At 47.3% G+C, this 17557-nt stretch overlaps 4 protein-coding genes across 8 annotated transcripts; 2 read left to right on the top strand and 2 right to left on the bottom strand.

Annotated features, from left to right (window-relative positions):
* The first annotated feature begins 172 nt into the window (after positions 1 to 172).
* Positions 173 to 3689, top strand: LOC1276214 (programmed cell death 6-interacting protein). The gene is made up of 4 exons (XM_315531.5): positions 173 to 820; positions 918 to 1954; positions 2029 to 3100; positions 3171 to 3689. The coding sequence occupies exons 1-4, from the start codon at positions 493 to 495 to the stop codon at positions 3320 to 3322; spliced, it is 2589 nt and encodes an 862-aa protein (XP_315531.4). The 5' UTR covers positions 173 to 492; the 3' UTR covers positions 3323 to 3689.
* A 911-nt stretch (positions 3690 to 4600) lies between these two features.
* LOC1276213 (beta-alanine transporter) lies at positions 4601 to 9345 on the top strand. The gene is made up of 8 exons (XM_315530.5): positions 4601 to 4873; positions 5019 to 5114; positions 6191 to 6398; positions 6479 to 6737; positions 6803 to 7052; positions 7117 to 7523; positions 8227 to 8405; positions 8533 to 9345. The coding sequence occupies exons 1-8, from the start codon at positions 4761 to 4763 to the stop codon at positions 8728 to 8730; spliced, it is 1710 nt and encodes a 569-aa protein (XP_315530.5). The 5' UTR covers positions 4601 to 4760; the 3' UTR covers positions 8731 to 9345.
* On the bottom strand, positions 8823 to 14886 carry LOC3289993 (protein lifeguard 1). 5 transcript variants are annotated; one of them, XM_061652422.1, is made up of 6 exons: positions 14597 to 14812; positions 14014 to 14082; positions 13078 to 13345; positions 11665 to 11987; positions 11322 to 11570; positions 8823 to 11213 (listed from the first exon to the last, which is right to left on the bottom strand). In XM_061652422.1, exons 3-6 carry the CDS (start codon positions 13106 to 13108, stop codon positions 10854 to 10856), a joined length of 963 nt encoding a protein of 320 aa, XP_061508406.1. In that variant the 5' UTR covers positions 13109 to 13345; positions 14014 to 14082; positions 14597 to 14812; the 3' UTR covers positions 8823 to 10853. The 5 variants fall into 5 exon arrangements, with proteins under 5 accessions (XP_061508406.1, XP_061508405.1, XP_001688677.1 ...); XM_061652421.1 differs by lacking the exon at positions 14014 to 14082 and having other exon boundaries at positions 14597 to 14886; XM_001688625.2 differs by lacking the exon at positions 14014 to 14082 and having other exon boundaries at positions 13078 to 13342; positions 14597 to 14813.
* A 782-nt stretch (positions 14887 to 15668) lies between these two features.
* On the bottom strand, positions 15669 to 17471 carry LOC1276212 (protein lifeguard 1). The gene is made up of 4 exons (XM_001237679.2): positions 17313 to 17471; positions 16911 to 17158; positions 16580 to 16828; positions 15669 to 16512 (listed from the first exon to the last, which is right to left on the bottom strand). Exons 1-4 carry the CDS (start codon positions 17317 to 17319, stop codon positions 16153 to 16155), a joined length of 864 nt encoding a protein of 287 aa, XP_001237680.2. The 5' UTR covers positions 17320 to 17471; the 3' UTR covers positions 15669 to 16152.
* Between the last annotated feature and the right edge of the window lie 86 nt (positions 17472 to 17557).

Here is a 17557-nt window from a genome sequence, read left to right as displayed (position 1 = left end):
TTTTGCGGTGTACAGCTGAAAGTAAATCATTTTTACTGCTTAAATTACTGAAAAACAAAAAAAAAGAGCGTTACCACGGTATTCTCACTTCACATCCCTCATTTAATGTCGTTTTTGGCCCATTTATCGAAGCAAAAAGATCGTAACGGCTGCCTGCTTGTTTTGTCACCTGTCAAAACGGCGGCCCGCATGAAAAAAAGGGGAAAAGTTTCGTATGATTCATACCCCAGCATTACTAATAAAAGCATCGGGTGTGCGAGCGAGCGAGTTTGGGGTGAATAATTCCGCTAACCCGGAACGGAGAGTGCATTCCAGAACACGAGCATTGGGCGTTTTTGTGTGCGTGCGTGTGTGTGTTGCGTTTTTCATTGTGGCTGGTGGTCGAAGGAATCGAAAAGAGGAAAAGAATACAGCCTCCCCGTATCGTGGTGTCGTATCACCTCCCATCCCAAACCCCCTGTACCTGTTTAATCCTGTAAAGAACGATTCACCATGGGGCTCCTGTCCGTGCCTATGAAGAAACCGTCCGAGGTGGACTTTGCCAAGCCGCTGAAAACGCTCGTCCAAAGCAACTACCGCAACCTGGAGCCGGACCAGCTGAACGTCATCAACGAGGCCATAGCGGAGCTGAATACGCTACGCAACACCGCCGTCTGGAAGGTGTTCGATAAGCAGGAGTCTGGCCTGGAGGTCAACTATCGCTACTACGATCAGCTGTCGGCGCTGGAGTCGAAGATTCCCGTGCAGGAGCTGCAGGTACCGTTCAAGTGGAAGGATGCATTCGACAAGGGATCCATTTTCGGCGGCCGTATAAGCTTGAGTAAGTAACCGTGCGGGGGAGAGATGTGGGGCGTTATGTGGATGAATTAATAAATTGAATGCTTACGTGTGCGTTGCTCTCTTCTCTTGTGTCGCAGCACTTACATCGATCGCGTACGAACGGACGTGCGTGCTGTTCAACCTGGCCGCCCTGCAGAGCGCCGTCGCCAGCAGCCAAAGCACCGACACGGACGAAGGGCTCAAGCAGGCGGCGAAACTGTTCCAGCAAAGTGCGTCCATCTTTACCTTCCTGCGAACGCTCGCCTCCGCCACGATACAGGGCGAACCGACGCCCGACCTTTCGCAGGACAGCCTGACCGCGCTCGGCAATCTGATGCTCGCCCAGGCGCAGGAAATGTTCGTCATCAAAGCGATCAAGGACAGCATGAAGGACCTGGTCGTGGCCAAGCTGTGCGCCCAGTGCGAGGAGCTGTACTCGGAGGCGCTGCGCTCGATGCAGCGGGACGGCGTGCGGGCCCTGTGGGACAAGGAGTGGATACCGCAGGTGGCGGGCAGGCAGGCGGCCATGCACGCGCTCACCATGCTGTACCACAGCAAGGTGTCCAAGGCGAACAAAGCGTTCGGCGAGGAGATTAGCCGGCTGCAGAAGGCGGTCGAGCTGTTCAAGACGGCCCAATCGCGCTCCTCCAATCCGACCCTCTTCCAGGAGTACGCGAACCGGGCCCAGAAGAGCCTGGCCGAGGCGAAGAAGGACAACGACTTCATCTACAACGAAGTCATCCCGGACGTGAACAATCTGCCGAGCCCGGGCAAGGCGCAGCTGGCGAAGGTGCTCCCGCTGGCGACGCCCCTGAGCGAAGACTTTCACGATCTGTTCGGTGCGCTTGTGCCGGTCGCGGTCAATCAGGCGCTGGCAGCGTGCGAAGGTCGCAAGTCGGAGATGGTCAACGGGGAAATCATGCGGCTGCGGGAAGCGACCTCCGCACTGAATGGGCTGCTGTCGAGCCTGAACCTGCCCGCAATTGTGGAGGTGACCGCTTCGGGCGACAGTTTGCCCCCGTCGCTGCAGGAGAAAGCGAGCGCGGTGCGCGAGAAGGGCGGTATTGCGCAGTTGAAGGAGCTGATCGAACGGCTGCCGGAGCTGTTTACGCGCAACAAGGAGATTCTGGACGAGGTAAGGGTGGCTCCATTGTTTCGGTGTTAGAACACAGTAAAAGTATTCCCCCCCTTTTTTTCTTTTTCTTTCAGGCCTTCCGCATGATGGACGAGGAGCGCGACTCGGACAATCAGCTGAGGGCACAGTTTAAGGACCGCTGGACGCGCACCTCCTCCGACAAGCTGGCCGCAACGTTCCGTGCCAACGGGGAAAAGTACCGCACGATCATCAACAACGCGACCGCCGCGGACAAGGTGATCCGCGAGAAGTTTGCCACCCACAAGCACGGCCTGGAGCTGCTGTCGATGACGGCCGACCAGCTGGCGAAGGAAATTCCCTCGGCGGGCGCCGGCAGCAACAGCCAGGCGTCCAACTCTTCCGCCGCCCAGACGCTCCGCTCGCTGATGGAGTCGGTCGAAACGATGAAAGCGGAGCGGGAGTGCATCGAGTCGGAGCTGAAGGGTCTAACGATCGACCTGAAGGACCGGTTCCTCAGTGCTCTGTCCACGGAGGGCGTCATCAACGAGCCGGCCATCTCGCTGTCCGAAATCGGGAAGGTGATCGGACCGCTGCAGGAGCAGGTCGGCGAAACGCTGGCCCGCCAGCAGGTGCTGTCGACGGAGGTGCGCGAAGCGCACGAGCGGTTCGTGTCGGAATCGGGCGTATCGACCGATCAGCGCGATCGCACGCTGTCGGAGCTGGCGGCGGCCTACGATGTGTTTACCGAGCTGCAGGGCTACCTGCAGGAGGGCGAAACGTTCTACAACGGGCTGACGGAGATTCTGCTCGTCTATCAGAGCAAGATCAGCGATTACTGTTTCGCGCGCAAAACCGAAAAGGAAGAGCTGATGAAGGACCTGACGCATGAGTCGAGCCGCCAGGCGTCGGTTGCCCCGACGCCGGTCATTCCGACGCACCACACGTCTACGACGGCAAGCAACGAGCCGGCCAGCACCTCCGCCAGTGCACCGGCCAGTGCCGCTCCTCCGGCCGCTGCTGCTGCTGGTGGTACAGCGCCGGCGCCCTATCCGCAGCAGATGCAGGGAATCCCGATGGCCGCTGCGTACGGGGGTAATATGGCAGCGATGGGCGGTTTCACCGGGTACGTGCCACCGCCGATGCCGCAAGGCTTCAATCCCTACGGTACACTGCCCTATCCGTCGGGTAAGTAAGAGCAGAACCAACAAAAACACCGTGACGTGTAATTAATCGGATTTTTTTTGTGTTCTTTTAGCCTACACCGGCTTCCCACCGGCAACTATGGTGCCGCCAGCGTACTATGGAACGTATCCTGGTGCGTACGGTGCGCAGCACCATCAACAGCAGCAACAGCAGCAACCGCAGCCGGGCGCTCCAGGAGCACCACCGAACCAGATGGGATGGTAATCGCGGAATCGCTCGCCCTTTTCCCCCCGGCTTATCCGGGTACACACACGCACACATACAAACAAAAGACACAGCTACACGCTTGCAACTCAGAGCTTAGTTGTGTTGTAAAAGATATGGAATTTGATGTGTGATATGGTTTCAAAGTCTCGTTAGAAAAGCCTACCTACTACCACCCCCCTGTTGTGTATTATTTGATCTTATCTGTTGAAAAAAAACATAAAAACTGAACACATGCACACATACACACGCATATACGAATTACACAATTTATAATGAATCTGTGAAAGCTGAGTTAAATATTTCTTGTTCTTCTGTATTGAATCGTGCTGAATAAATTAATGATAACTATATATATTCATAAATATATCTATCGTGTTTAAAGGTTTATATGTATTCAAATATTTAATCTAGTTTCAGCTAAAGGCAACCATGTGCACATTTAAAGTAAGGAAAAAGCTGGTTTGGCTTAATGTGCGTATTAATTTAAATGCGTCGTCCCTATTTAAGCAGCGAATCTGTTATTCAATTAGGGCTAATTTTGTGGTAAGCAAAGCAATAGACGAATTGCTTGTGCGGGAGAGACGCGGGAGAGGAGTGCGGAACGCACCAGTTAGTGTAATGAAATAATACGTTGAATATGATTTGATTGCAGCTTAGATGCCGGATTTGTTAACAATTTTCGTACAATTCTCTATATTTCGTTGTTTCATGTGCTTCAACTTGAAGAAAATTTTCACTCTTGCTGTTTCTCGGTCCGTTTAAATTGTTGCGCCACTGCATGCGTACAATGCGCTTCACTTTACAGAACACGTGGTAAGAATACTTTAAAAATTGCATTTAAATAGTAATAGCATAACTAGTGGCAACACCTGCTAATATAACAACACGTCTGATTACTGAACACCGTGTTTGTGTGGTTTGTGGAGGGATCCACAGTGTCTTTGCAAACTGACCGAGCACGTGCCGCAACGTTCGACGAACGAACAAGCAATGAAATGCGCTAAAGCCAAAGTACGCATCACAACCGCGTACCGCACATGATTAGCTCCAATTTCTGTGGCCACCGTTTCGAGTTTCAAGTATCCCGGGATGGGGTGGGGGGGGGGGGGGGGGTATTGTCGGTACGCGCATCCGATGAAAGCATTTAAATCGCTATGAGATAAATGCATCCACTTAAGCGAAAGATGCTAGATAGCAGCAGCAGATATCCTGACGGGGATTTGGGGTCTGTCTCCCTTTGATGTATGGGGGAGGCCAGTGATGTTGTGCAAACCATGCCAATCGTGTGCAACTCGCTCAGTCTCGATCGGTGTAGCATGCGTGGTGGAGCTGTCGTTGTCAAGCGAATACTTGGATTACCGTCGTTTCGGGTTCGAATCGAAGTGCGTTGGTGAAGCTGCTGCAGGTTGTGCGCTCAAGTGTTTGCGGTGTTGCTATGGATTTCGACTCCATACTGGATATGTGCGATGGGTTCGGTGCGTACCAGAAGATCATCATTGGGGTGCTGTTGTTTCCCGCCACATTTCCGTGCGCTTTTCACGCTTACAGGTAGTTTTTTAAAGCAATTTTTGTAATATTGAGCATTTTTCGATAGATTATTTAAACGATACTTTTAGTAACCTTATAGAATTGCAGTATTAAAACATGCTAATCCCATTCGCATCCCTTTTTTTCTAATAAATCCTTCGTTTAGCCAATTATTTTTAGCGGCAAAGCCGAACCACTGGTGCAAAGTGCCACAATTCGACGGGTTTGATAACCATTTCACGGATCTACTGAAAAATATTAGGTAATTTATGTGTCCACTAGGGTTGTGTGTTTCATGATTTTTTCCGGAAGATTAATTCAAATGAATCTTTGGAACTGAGTGATCCGAATCTGGATCGAATCTCCAAAGATGTATAAATCTCTAAACATTCAAAAATCGCTAAATATATAGAGTGTGAGTTTCTAAAAAATTTTCAAAGAATTATGAATAAGTATTAGGTGAATCTGAATGAATCTTTCAAATTATTGAATTAATCTGAATCTCGTTTGGAAAGATGCAAGAATTTCAGAGATTCATAAATCTTAGATCTCGGAAGATTCATGAATTTTAAAGAAATAATATATCTCGAAAAATTCACGAATCTCTAGAGATTCTTTGATCTCAAAGGATTCATAAATATCTAAAGATTCGTAGAACTTTTCATTATTCTTATTATTCTTCTTTTTGGCGTAACAACCAACGTGGTCATGCCAGGCCTACACATGCTTTCGAGACTTCTTCGCTAGTACCACGCAGCCGGATAGGTTGTTTTGCTACGGGAAGATGGTTCATGCGAGGTTTGAACCCACAACAACAAAATATTCATGAAACTCAACACTAGTATGAATTTATCGATTTTCATGAATATTTAAAGTATCCATCATCTTCGGATGAATAGATCTCCGGTACACATCAAGCATTGATCAACAAAAACATGACTGAAAATATTTGGATGATTCATAAATCTATAGATTCCTATGAGAGATTCTTCAGAGATTCTTTAATCGGTATAGATTCATGTTTCTTAGAAGTTCATGAACCATTAGAGATTTGTGAATTTTTAGAGATTCAAAGGTCTTTGCAGATTAATTAATCTCAAAATGTAAGGTTTCGATTCAAAGATTCACTTAGAATATTCATTCAGATTCACACATCTGAATCAGAGTTACCCATCTCAAATTCCAACCCTCCAAATTCCTGATTTAGGACAAATTACTTCCTGTCCCGAAAAAACCTCCCCCCCCCACACACACACACTAATTCTGCAACGTCAATTAACGTCTATTTTTCTAATTTATCTAATCATTTCCCGCCGGATTTCGTTGATCGCTTGCCAGCATACCCCAGCTACCATACTCGGACGGTACGACCGGGTACTCCAAATGTTCCATGTATTTGCGCAACTATTCCGAAATTACCAGTCACTTACGTTCGGCGGCTGGAAATGTGTCCTTGGAGCAGTTGTCACCCCCGAACGGTATCACCAGCTGCCGGCACGGCTGGTCCTACGATCAATCCATCTTCAACTCAACCGTAGTAACGGATGTAAGTAACAATGGAAGAGGCGGGAAGGATATTTTAAATGATTCCACCTTTATGTGATCTCTTTATCACCATCTTTTCAGTGGAATTTGGTATGTGATCGAGACTTTGACACTACGACGGCATTGATGGTGTTTGGTGTTGCCGGTTTGATCGGTAATCTCGGCTTCGGGTACATGCAGGACTACTGGGGACGGAAGCTTTCCTTCTTCCTTTGCCTGGTGGTGCAGGTAACGGCCGGTGCAGTTGGTGCAGCCATGTGGAGCTACGGATCGTGGTTGGTGACGCGCATCGTCGTGGGTCTAACCGTACCGGCAATCCTGTCGAGTCCTTACATGTTGGGTAGGTTTTGCCAACCTTGATCCTAGGGGCACAAGGATATCAAATTGTGTGATCTTTCTTTGCAGCGATCGAGCTGGTCGAACCAAAGCGTCGCAACTTTTGCACCATCATCTCCAACATTGCGTACTCGGTCGGGCTGGTGCTGCTGTCGGTGATCGTGTACTACGAACGTGACTGGCGCTCCCTGTCGATCGCCGTTTCCCTCCCGCTGTTGGTTCTGTTTCTCTTCTACACACTGATCCCGGAGTCACCGCGCTGGCTTGCCGCCCGTGGCAAGTACAGCCAGGCACAGCGGATTCTTCTCAAAATGGCCAGGTAGGTGTGTCCATTTGCTGCCCACATTAACCGTTCCGACTAATCCGATGCGATGCTCACAAAGGGTGAATGGAAAAACGATCGACGACGGCTATCGGAAGCTGCTGGACGAGCGTATCAAGGCACTGTCGCTGGAAGATGCTCCGGAACATCCGGCCACAGACGAGACGGCAAACTCGCACGCGCACGAAATAGGGCTGCGGCATCTTTTTGACAAGCCGCAGATGCGCCGCAAGACCACGTTCGTAGCGTTCATTTGGCTGACCAACACGAGCGTTTACGTGGGCCTGAGCTACTATGCGCCAGCGCTTGGGGGAGACGAGATCTTTAACTTCTTCCTGGCCGGGCTGGTAGAGCTGCCGACGTACATTGTGCTGTGGCCCAGCCTGAACCTGTTCGGGCGCCGGGGTGTACTGTTTACCACGATGGTGATCGGTGGGCTGGCCTGTGCATTCACGATCATTCCGCAAGGTAAGGTTTCACTAGCACGATCATTCACCAGCCGGTTGGCACGCAATAAGGGTTGAGAAGATCCCATCTAGACAAGATCCAGAAGATCCAGACAAGAAAAGATCATGATATTCTCTGCGAAGCCTTACAACCGCAACGACTGCATTAAGCCAGTAGGTAATCAAGTTTGATTCTGATCAGATGATCAGCAGATTGGAGAGTCAATTTGTGAAAGACTTTGGAGCTCTCCGAGGTAGCGCATTGCAGTCTACCGACATGTAGGGTGTAGACAACTCCAGGAAACTATTCGATCTGTCGTAGACGTATCAAGTTCGACTTTGATCAACCCATTGGAGTTAGGAGTGACTCAAAAGCTCTCGGATGTCGCGTATTTCAGTCTACCATCAGGGAGACAACTTCAGGAAACTAATCGTTCTCTCGGTTGTTTCGGTTTTTCGTATTTAAATCATTTTATTTGAACAAGCCAATCGCAAATTAACTTACTAATATCATGCCCCCCAAGTTCCGAAGCCTTTTCTTCCTCTCTATCATCCGGCATTGTAATGACTTGGTCTCTTGGTCTGACCATATGTCGTCTGTTCCCGCGTTGTAATTCGATACGCATAGATTATTCATGCACTCCTTCTTATATTACACTCTCCGCGAGCGTGAGTTCAGCGTCCTCTATCGATCGGTGGTTGTTATCCCCCTGCTTGTCTTTCAGGTCGCACCACCACGCTCATACTGTACTGCATCGGCAAAATGGGTGTTTCGTCCGCGTTCGTCGTCGTTCCGCTGACCGCATCGGAAATCTATCCAACCGTGATACGCGGGCTGGGAATGAGCTTCTGTTCTGTCGTCGGCATGCTCGGCCCGATCGTCATACCGCTGATGAACTACACGGTACGTTGCAAAGCGACAAGTTTCCTGTTTCTGCCACAGATTATATTAACCCCCAGGGATCGTCACTCTCTCTCTCTCTCTCCTCCCTTCCTCCATCTCTCTCTCTCTCTCTCTCACACACACACAGGGCAAGGAAAACGTGGCCATTCCGTTGGTCATAATGGGGCTCGCGCTGACGGCCGGCGGTATAGCGAGTTTGTTCCTGCCGGAGACGAAAAACATGCCACTGCCCCAAACGCTGGCCGATGGGGAAAAGATCACACTGACCAACCCGTTTCAGGTTCCGTTCTACAGCAGGAAACGAACGCACCCGGTGAAACAGTAGCAGCAACCGGAGCGCGCGCAGGAGCAGTGTTCGGAAAAGTCCCTCGCGCAACGTACAGGGCGTTATGCGCGTGGGGCACTAGAGCGTCAATGTTTCATTTACAGTAAGAGTTGGTTTTATTTTTAAAAAAAACGCAGGAAAATGTGCACACTTCATTGCAATGCGCAAGATGTGTGAGTGTGTATGTTGTACGTTATTCGCTAAATGTTTGTCTGTTTGATTATCAATAACTATTGCACTCTCGCCGATTTGCTGTAGCAGCTAGCTCTGTTCCCACTTTAGTTGGTAAGTTGTTAGAATCATGTTCCATATATCTTCTATTGTCAAACGATGGCTGCACACCACACACGCACGCATACATTAATTGTTTTCTCAAAAATACTACACACCTATTGGACTGGTTCGTTTTTTTTTTGTTTTCACTGGGTTTGCTGTTAGCATTTCTTCAATTCTATTTCATTTTATTTTTAATCTTCTTCTTATAGATTCGTTTCTTAAATAGTGTTTTCATCTTCGTTATCCAGTATTTATGTTATCAGGGAAAACATTATATACATATCTAGCTGATCTGTGTAGGTGTATCGATGGATAATATAATATGATTTTTTTTTTAAATATTGGACTGGTTTGGTATTTGTTTTTGCAACTGTAAGTAACGCTTGTAAAGATATTCTTATCCGCAAAGCCATTCACAGGAGAGCCCGCCCGCCCTCTCCAAGCATATTCGAATGGAGAATTCGAACGAACGAACGATGGTTTCATGGGTAAATAAATAGATCATCACCATTATTACATGGAGCAGCTAGCAACATTACACACACACACACTGAAGCATCTGCACGCTGTATAGATAAAGGTTTGGTTTGCTGCTGCAGTGACATTTGGTGGTGTACAACAATATTTGGTAGTTATTATCATTAGTACGAGGGGGTACATTTCAAAAGGGCACATGCTTAAAATATATATTTACCTTACACCGGAACACGGCTCCTAACGGTACGAAATCTGAAAACATCGTTTGTATGTATGTTAGCCTCACTGGTATCATCTTTTTTGGATCTCGTTTCTACAAGCCCTTATCACAAACATTGCGCCTCGGAAAAAAGTCGTATGAATCACCACGTACTGGTTAAGTTCGCGTTTTCTTCTTCAGACACCAACAAAAAAACCAATATGATAACATGCGTTTGATAACAGTACAAGCAACGCTAGCAATGGTAAAGAGGAAACAAAATTCCGTACGCAATTCGACACTGGATTCTATTCAACGTGTTTCTTATAGCTGTCGTATTTTTTTTTTGTTAAGTTTCTGCTTGTTTCTTAGTTCATCAATTATTCCACCACCGTATTTATATGCTGTAGGTATGCGTGGAGGTGCAATAATGCGAGTCCAAATGCGGGCTCACCCCTTTTAACAAGGCTTCAAAACAAAAACAAAAAATGTAACGTTTGAATCACTCCCAGACGTACCATCGTAACCTCACAACACAAAGCAAGATAAGCCTCACGGCATTCGTATGACACGGTGCAAAAACTGTCAACACTTATCGTTTAGGGGGAAAGCTTAAGTAGCATTATTCCGGGTGCGACTTTATACGGTGATGAAATTTATATGCAGGGTAGATTATATTCCACTTTCAAGCGGCAAATAATTCTTACCGAATGCAATCAAAAGAAGAAGAAAAAAATAACGAAAAATGTTGAAAAAGAAAGATTGTTTAAATTGAGAACCTTTTAAATTCAGTCATAAATTCAAAGGGGTTCACACACATTTGAATGGATGAGCGTAAGCAGAGATTCATACGCGCATCTTGTGTTTGTATAGCAGCTTAGCTCAAACGGTAATTAGAGACACCTAGAGTGAGGGGGGAAATTATTCCACGCACACAAACACACACATATGGCATAGTGGGTTATCAATCTAACAACGCTGCATTAGTAATCCAATATTATCCGATAAAAGCTGACCCGAAACAAAAGCAAGGCTGCAGCTACAATTCGTACCACAATTCAATTCGTTTGGAATGAACGCTTGATAGTCAACGAAAGAGTTAATGAAACTAACAAAACAAAAAAAAAAACAGTAGCACAAACAACCTGATCTTCTTCCCACGGAGCGCAGCTTAATCACGCGACGCACCGATGATGGTGAGAATGTACAGGAAGATGTTCACAATGTCCAGGTAGAGGTTCAGCGCGGCAAAGATGTACTCCTCCGGGCTGATCGAGTACTTGTGCTCACCGCCAAGCATTAGCTGCGTATCGTACACCAGATAGATCGAGAAGATCAGCGCACCGGCCGACGCGTACACGAGCGTGATCGTTTTGCCCGGGAAGAAGATCGCGATCAGCCCGAACAGCATCAGGATCAGCACGGCCACGAACAGAATGCCGCCCATCACGGTGAAGTCCCACTTGGTTTGGAAGGCGAACAGCGTCAGTCCGAGACAGACGGCTGCCGTTATGCCTACCGCCAGCATGACCTTGGGGTGGGGTTGGAAGGGAGAGCAAAGCGGTGGGCGGTGTTAGGATCACGATTCTTTTTTGTTTTTTTGCACTAAAAAACACTTTTCTACAGTAGAATCGCTTACCTCTTGCGAGCTGAAGTTGGCCGTTGTAACGCCGAGCAGGAACGCTTGGGCTAGCGTAAAGAGCGTCAGGAAGATGAAGTTCATCGGTGCCTTTCGGCGCACATCGCCGCAGCAGGCCATGGAGATCAGCGTGACAACCATCACACCGAGCGCGATCCAAAACATTTCCGGATGATTTTGCACCCATAGCTTTGTTGGCCGATGGTACAGGAACAGCGTGATGAAGCCCAGTGTAATTGCCAGTTGAACCTGAAGCGAATGGAAAAGTAGAACACACAACACAAAAACAACCCATTAGTAAAAAAGTAAACATAAAACAGGCACAGCAAATAGCCCAACCTACCGTGAGGATGGAGTACACCTTCCGGATGAAACCGCGCCGTATCGATTGGTCGTTAAACTCGAAGCCCTTGACGCTGCCCGTCTCGGGATCGTAGGCGGCACCGTACGCACCGGGCATGGCTGGCGGTGGCTGTACGAAGCCGGGCTGCGGTGGATAGCCGGGTTGGGGCGGGTAGCCCGGTTGCTGTGGTGGATAGCCGGGGATGTAGCCGCCCGAAGGGTAGCCGGGTTGCTGCGGTGGATAACCGGGTTGCTGCGGTGGATAGTTCGGATTGTAGCCGGGCTGCTGCGGATACTGACCACCGTAGTACGCTTGATTAGGGTCTGTGAGCACGGAGCACGCAGAGAATGCAGGAAAAGGAAAGCACCGGAAGCGTTATTAGTCAAGGAATTGTCACACCGGCCCGAAATATTAAAAGTTTTAACGTCACGCTAACACACAAACACACAAATGACAGGATCGTCCCGTGAGGTGGTCCGTTTAATACAAATAAATCACACACCTGGAATGTTCCTGAAATGAGTGGAATCTTTACCCGGGGTGCAATATTGCGCCACATTAAAATCAAGCTTCTTTATTTGAAGGTGGGATTGATTTTGCTTTAAACGGACCACATCCACCAGGCATCACACAGATGTGAGAATCCAAGGCTACTTTTCACGTTCCACATCTACACCACACCTTCGCTGGACATGCACACTAACAGAAACCTTTGCCTACACAAATGATGATTCAGTACCGTTTACTATTTTGTGCCTCGCGCTAATGTGTTACAAATTAAGTTTCTAATTAGAGTTTACAAAACTCAGTCTCAGTCAGCACAAACTTCAAGGAACGACAAACGTGCACTCGCTAGCCTCTCAGCTGGACGTATGAGCGTGTGGTACAATTTTCAAACAACTTTAACCGCAAAACCCAAAATGTTTTTTTTTTAGATTTCCTATAAAATCTACACATGTTTCAATGCGCGTTTCTGAGTGTAGTTGGTTCAGCTGCACCCTCTCCACAGGGTACTGGGCTCGTGTGTATGGATGTTCCGTAGTGTTAGAATTGTGAGTTATATCGTGTAACATGTGTTGTCTTCCCCTACTACTCGTGCGTTATTTGGTTTTATGAATCATTAAAAAAATAAAGACTAAAAAATCGAATCGAACATTGTTACATCGTTGTAAGTGAGTTGTTCCCAGGCTCGTTTAAAGCGAAACGGAAACGGGCCAGCAAAGATGAGTTAAAATGAGTAGGAGAGGAAGTGGTTTTGCATCACAGTAAAGCATTACCCAGTTAGTAGTTAGAAGTTCTTGTGATAGTAGGAGAGAAAAACAACTCCAATAAATCATGCATTGATAAATGGACAGGCGAGAGTAGTAAAGTTAAGAGAAATAACGAAAACGAAAAAAAAATCGTAAACAAAACCTTGATAATATCCTCCTCCTTGATACGCCATCTCTCTCTCCCTTGTCTGTCTGTTCTTGGTTGAGAAAGGGGTGGTAGAATTTCCCCCGGTTTCAGAACCGTTTACACACTTTCACACAAAACGAGTGATTCACTCCTCGGCCCGCTGCGGGTTCTAACTTCTCAATGCGCGCTCTCTCTGTCTCTCTTTTAGCGAACACGAGGGTTGCGCGATTCGTGTGGGGCTGGGGGGAGGGTTGTGCAGTTTAATTCAATTACAAGCCACCTGCTTAAATGGGAAGGAAAAAAAGCAAAAATAAAAACAGTTCATTAAAACCCTTTTCGGCGTAACTTCAATTCTTCTGTCTTCGAAAATGCTCGATGCTTTCGGCGGCCTAGCAATTTCTATCTTATCCGCATGACACCCGGGGATGACTGTTTGTGTCAACAACCGTGTGTGTTAATGCCATTGTTGATGTTACATTTGCACATTTAGCTGAATCTGTAGCGCATTGCAGTAGGCCGGCTTAACACAACACTCCTCAACCTTCCTGCGGTTACATTGGTAACCGCCGCCCTCCCGGGAGAAGGAGAAGACTCGAAAATTCTAGACTGATCCTAGAAGCCGGCGCTTTTTATCTAGAATTTTGCGATGTTTCTCCTCCCCCACGGGACCATTCTAACTGGGAAAACAGTACCATTTTCGCCCATGTTCTTCATCTGATGCAACAAAGGGCGGCGTTTGCAAACGGATTGCGTTTTATGCTTTTTTCACGATGTGTTGCACTAAAAAGTCAAGGTCCCAAATTGAGCACAACACAACACGCACGCATATACGCGCCAGATGACCGCACAAATGTATGCACAAACACACATACGCAGAGTCACACATACATTACAAAAAAGATAACAGATATTGTAGCACAAACATAGTAGTGTCCGGTTGAATTCGCTTACCTTGCATTTTATCTTTGCTTCGAGGAGATTTTTTACGTTTTTTTTAAATGTTTTTGCACACCAGGTAATCTGCAACGATCAGGTGGAAAAATAACAGGTTGGGATTGGGGTAAAATACACTGCACAGTAGAGGCAAAGCCCAGCTAATCATGAAGCATGTACTTGACGAGTATGGCAGAATTCAATGAGTGCTTGTGCGCGGGTGGGGAAGTGGTGCTACTAAAATTGACTACCACCACCACCTCCTCCTTTGTGATGATGCACTACAACAAACGGGTGGGGGAGGGGGGAATGTAGGCAAAAAAAAAGTCATCAAAAAGCACCGCCATTGAAATGGTACCGCGAATTCACACGCACCCACACATACACGGCGAGCGGAAAACAAAAACAAACGAGCCAAACGGAGGCCACTATGCAAATGGAGCAAGGAAAAAAAGTCAGAAAACTATCGATTCCCCCTTGTCATGACTCATGCGGGCTATATATGGACCAGTGTCCACTGTTTTTAGTGGATGGTGCATTTGGTGGCTTTGCTTGCTAATCAAAACATCGTTGAACTTATCCGGCAAACCCACCAGCTTACCTTATCAGTCTGCGAGTTCCGTCGGCGTCGGATGAGTCGTTCGGGGTAATTCGAGATTTCTATGCTCAACAGCCAACCACTGCTAGTGCAAGGGTACAATTTCTCGAGAAGCGCTAGAACTGCCGGAGCGGTATTGCGTGTTGTTTCTTCTATTGAACGGGCGCACACACTAACAAAACCGATCGCTGTGTTGCTTTGTGGACAACTGACGCAGCGAAAGTCTGGTTGCTTCTGGGCGGTTCGGCCAGCGCCATTTTGACAGCTGAGCGGTTTGACATTACGGGTGCTTGTTTACCTTTTTCAATTGCGATTTTGTAAAAAGGTTTGATTAAAATGATTTTTCGAACTGAAATGTAGCACCTTTTTCATCAATTAATTTCTTCAAATCTACTTAAATTAAAAAGCTTTTCTAAAAACCGAGAAAATAGATCGAAATAGCTGAGAATAGGTTTTGGAACAGGGTTCTGCACAGGGGTGCTCAACATCATCTAATGGAATTTTACGCGAATATTTTTTTAAAAGACCAAAAACCGTTTCAACTTGTTCTGGGAAATCGGATTTAGAACTACCGGATTCCGATTTCGCGTTTGGAATCAATTCGAGTAGTTCCGGAATCAATCCAGAATCAAAATCGGCATCGACCCGGGAAACGCGATTAGCTCCAGGATCGGTATCAGAATTGGCTCCGAAGTCAGAATCAGTTCTGGAATTGAAATCAGGGGTTTCAGAAACGAATCCTGTCTCGGAATCTCCATGAGAATGGATCGTTTACAAGTACATTTTGATTCTTTGCCGCTATCAATACAATCGTGGCCCTAACGCCTATTCTCATGGAAATGCAGAAAACGGACACTAATTCCGGAGCCGTATCCGATTCGGGAACCAAATTCGGCCCTACTATCCGGAATCGATTCCAGCAAACTTCTGAGCTTGCCGGAATCGATTCCGACGATATCTTCATTTTTCCTCTCACTAGTTTCATCATTTCTGATGGAGTTTGTAGAGTATGGAGTTTCTTTTTCTTGTCACATTCGCAAAAAAGCAGATGAAATGCAAATCAACATTGCAAACGTTTTGATACAGCCATGTAAAGTCGTTGTGAAAGTTTATTTTTACGTTTCCCACATTCAGCAGATAGCTTCATTAGCACAAATGAATCGACCATCCGCGTACCGCTGATCGTTACATGAAGGGGAGGATAAATACATTTTTCGATATATTGAGAGGTATGCGTATGGTGCTGCCGGCCCGCCTGCCTGTCGTACGACAGTGGAGCACGCAGGGTTGAGTAGATTGGCCACGGAACTGAATCATACTCACGGTTAAAGAGCTAACTGTGTGCGTCGTGTGTCCTTTACGTGCAAGACCCGCGTGTAAGTTTCAATCGCTCCTCCGTACACATTACCGTTGCAGTTCGTTAGCAGTCCATGCCCTAAAACACAGCTTTCGCTACCGCCATCATTCAGACCACCCTAAAACATCTTCGTACTATAACATACTCACACACACACGAACAACACACAGATCGTTTCGAATAAATGTACGTCGAAAGCGCTTCAATTCCTCGATGCCCCAATGATGGAGAGGATGTGAAGGAAAATGTTAATCACGTCCAGATACAGACACAGCGCCGCAAACACGTACTCCTCCGGGCTGATGGAGAACTTGTGACTGCCACCCATCATGATCTGCGTGTCGTACACCAGATAGAAGGAGAAGAGCAGCGCACCGCACGAGGAGTAAACAATTTGCATCGTTTTGCCCGGGAAAAACATGGCAATCAGACCGAACAGGAACAATACCACGACGGCCGTGAACAGGATGCCGCCCATCATCGTAAAGTCCCACTTGGTTTGGAAGGCGAACAGCGTCAGTCCGAGACAGACGGCCGCCGTTATGCCGAATGCTAACAGTACCTGGAGATGGAGAGAGATTATGGACATTAGAAAAAGTGCTCGCTTGTTACGGGACGATAACGTTTACCTCTTCCGATTTGTAGGTCGCAGCAACCATCGATACCAAGAAAGATTCCGCAAAGGTAAACAAGCCCAGAAAAATGAAATTGGCCGGTGCCTTACGGCGCAGCTCACCGCAGCAGGAAATGGCAATCATCGTGCCGATCATCACCAGGAACGCAATCCAGAACAGTGACGGATTGCGGCGAATAAACAGCTGGGTCGGCTCATGGTTCATGACAAAGGCAACAAACACGAACGTGATCGATAGTTGCAGCTGGTGACGGCGGCGAAAAGAAAAAGACAGCAATAATGCAATTAACAAACAGTAAAGCAAACACCGTACTCGAGACACTTACGGTCAAGATGGAGTACACCTTCTTGATGAAGCCACGGCGGATGGTTTGATCGTTAAAATCGAACCCCTTGACCGTGGCGGATTCCGCATCGTACGGCGAGTAACCGTCCGGCGAGCCAGCCGATGGCGCGAACGCGCTCGGGTGAAAGCCGGGCTGCATTCCGGGCTGCTGCGGGGCAAACCCGATACCATATCCTGGCTGTTGCTGCGGATAGGACGTACCACTGCTGAAGAACTGCTGCTGATCCCCTGCCAAAGTAAACAATGGGTACAATTGGATGATGCAGAAGAGAAAAAAAATTGATGATGTAGCACCGAAGCTGCAGGTCGCTTGGGTGGTTCGGTGTACCGTGGGAGGATTTCCCGGACGTCGAACGTTTTGCCCGAGACGGGGATTCCTTACCTTGCATCGTTAAGCCGTCAATATTACACTGGATTAAGCAATATAAAAGTATATGACTAATTTTCTATGCTCTGCGTAGATTCGTGTTTTTCTTCTCGTCTCCTCCACTCCATTGGAATGACGTCTGCCTTGACAGATCAGGCAAGACTATGGTGCCAACAGGGGACATAGGGAAACAAAACGGTGCAATTGAATTTCTGAGAATTCAAATGTTTTGAAACAAAACAATAAAAACAAAATAAAAG

This window comes from Anopheles gambiae, chromosome 2 (genome assembly GCF_943734735.2).
Source record: "Anopheles gambiae chromosome 2, idAnoGambNW_F1_1, whole genome shotgun sequence".
NCBI lineage: Eukaryota > Metazoa > Arthropoda > Insecta > Diptera > Culicidae > Anopheles > Anopheles gambiae.
Note: the sequence above shows the minus strand (reverse complement) of the source record. Positions and strands in the feature narration are given on the sequence as shown.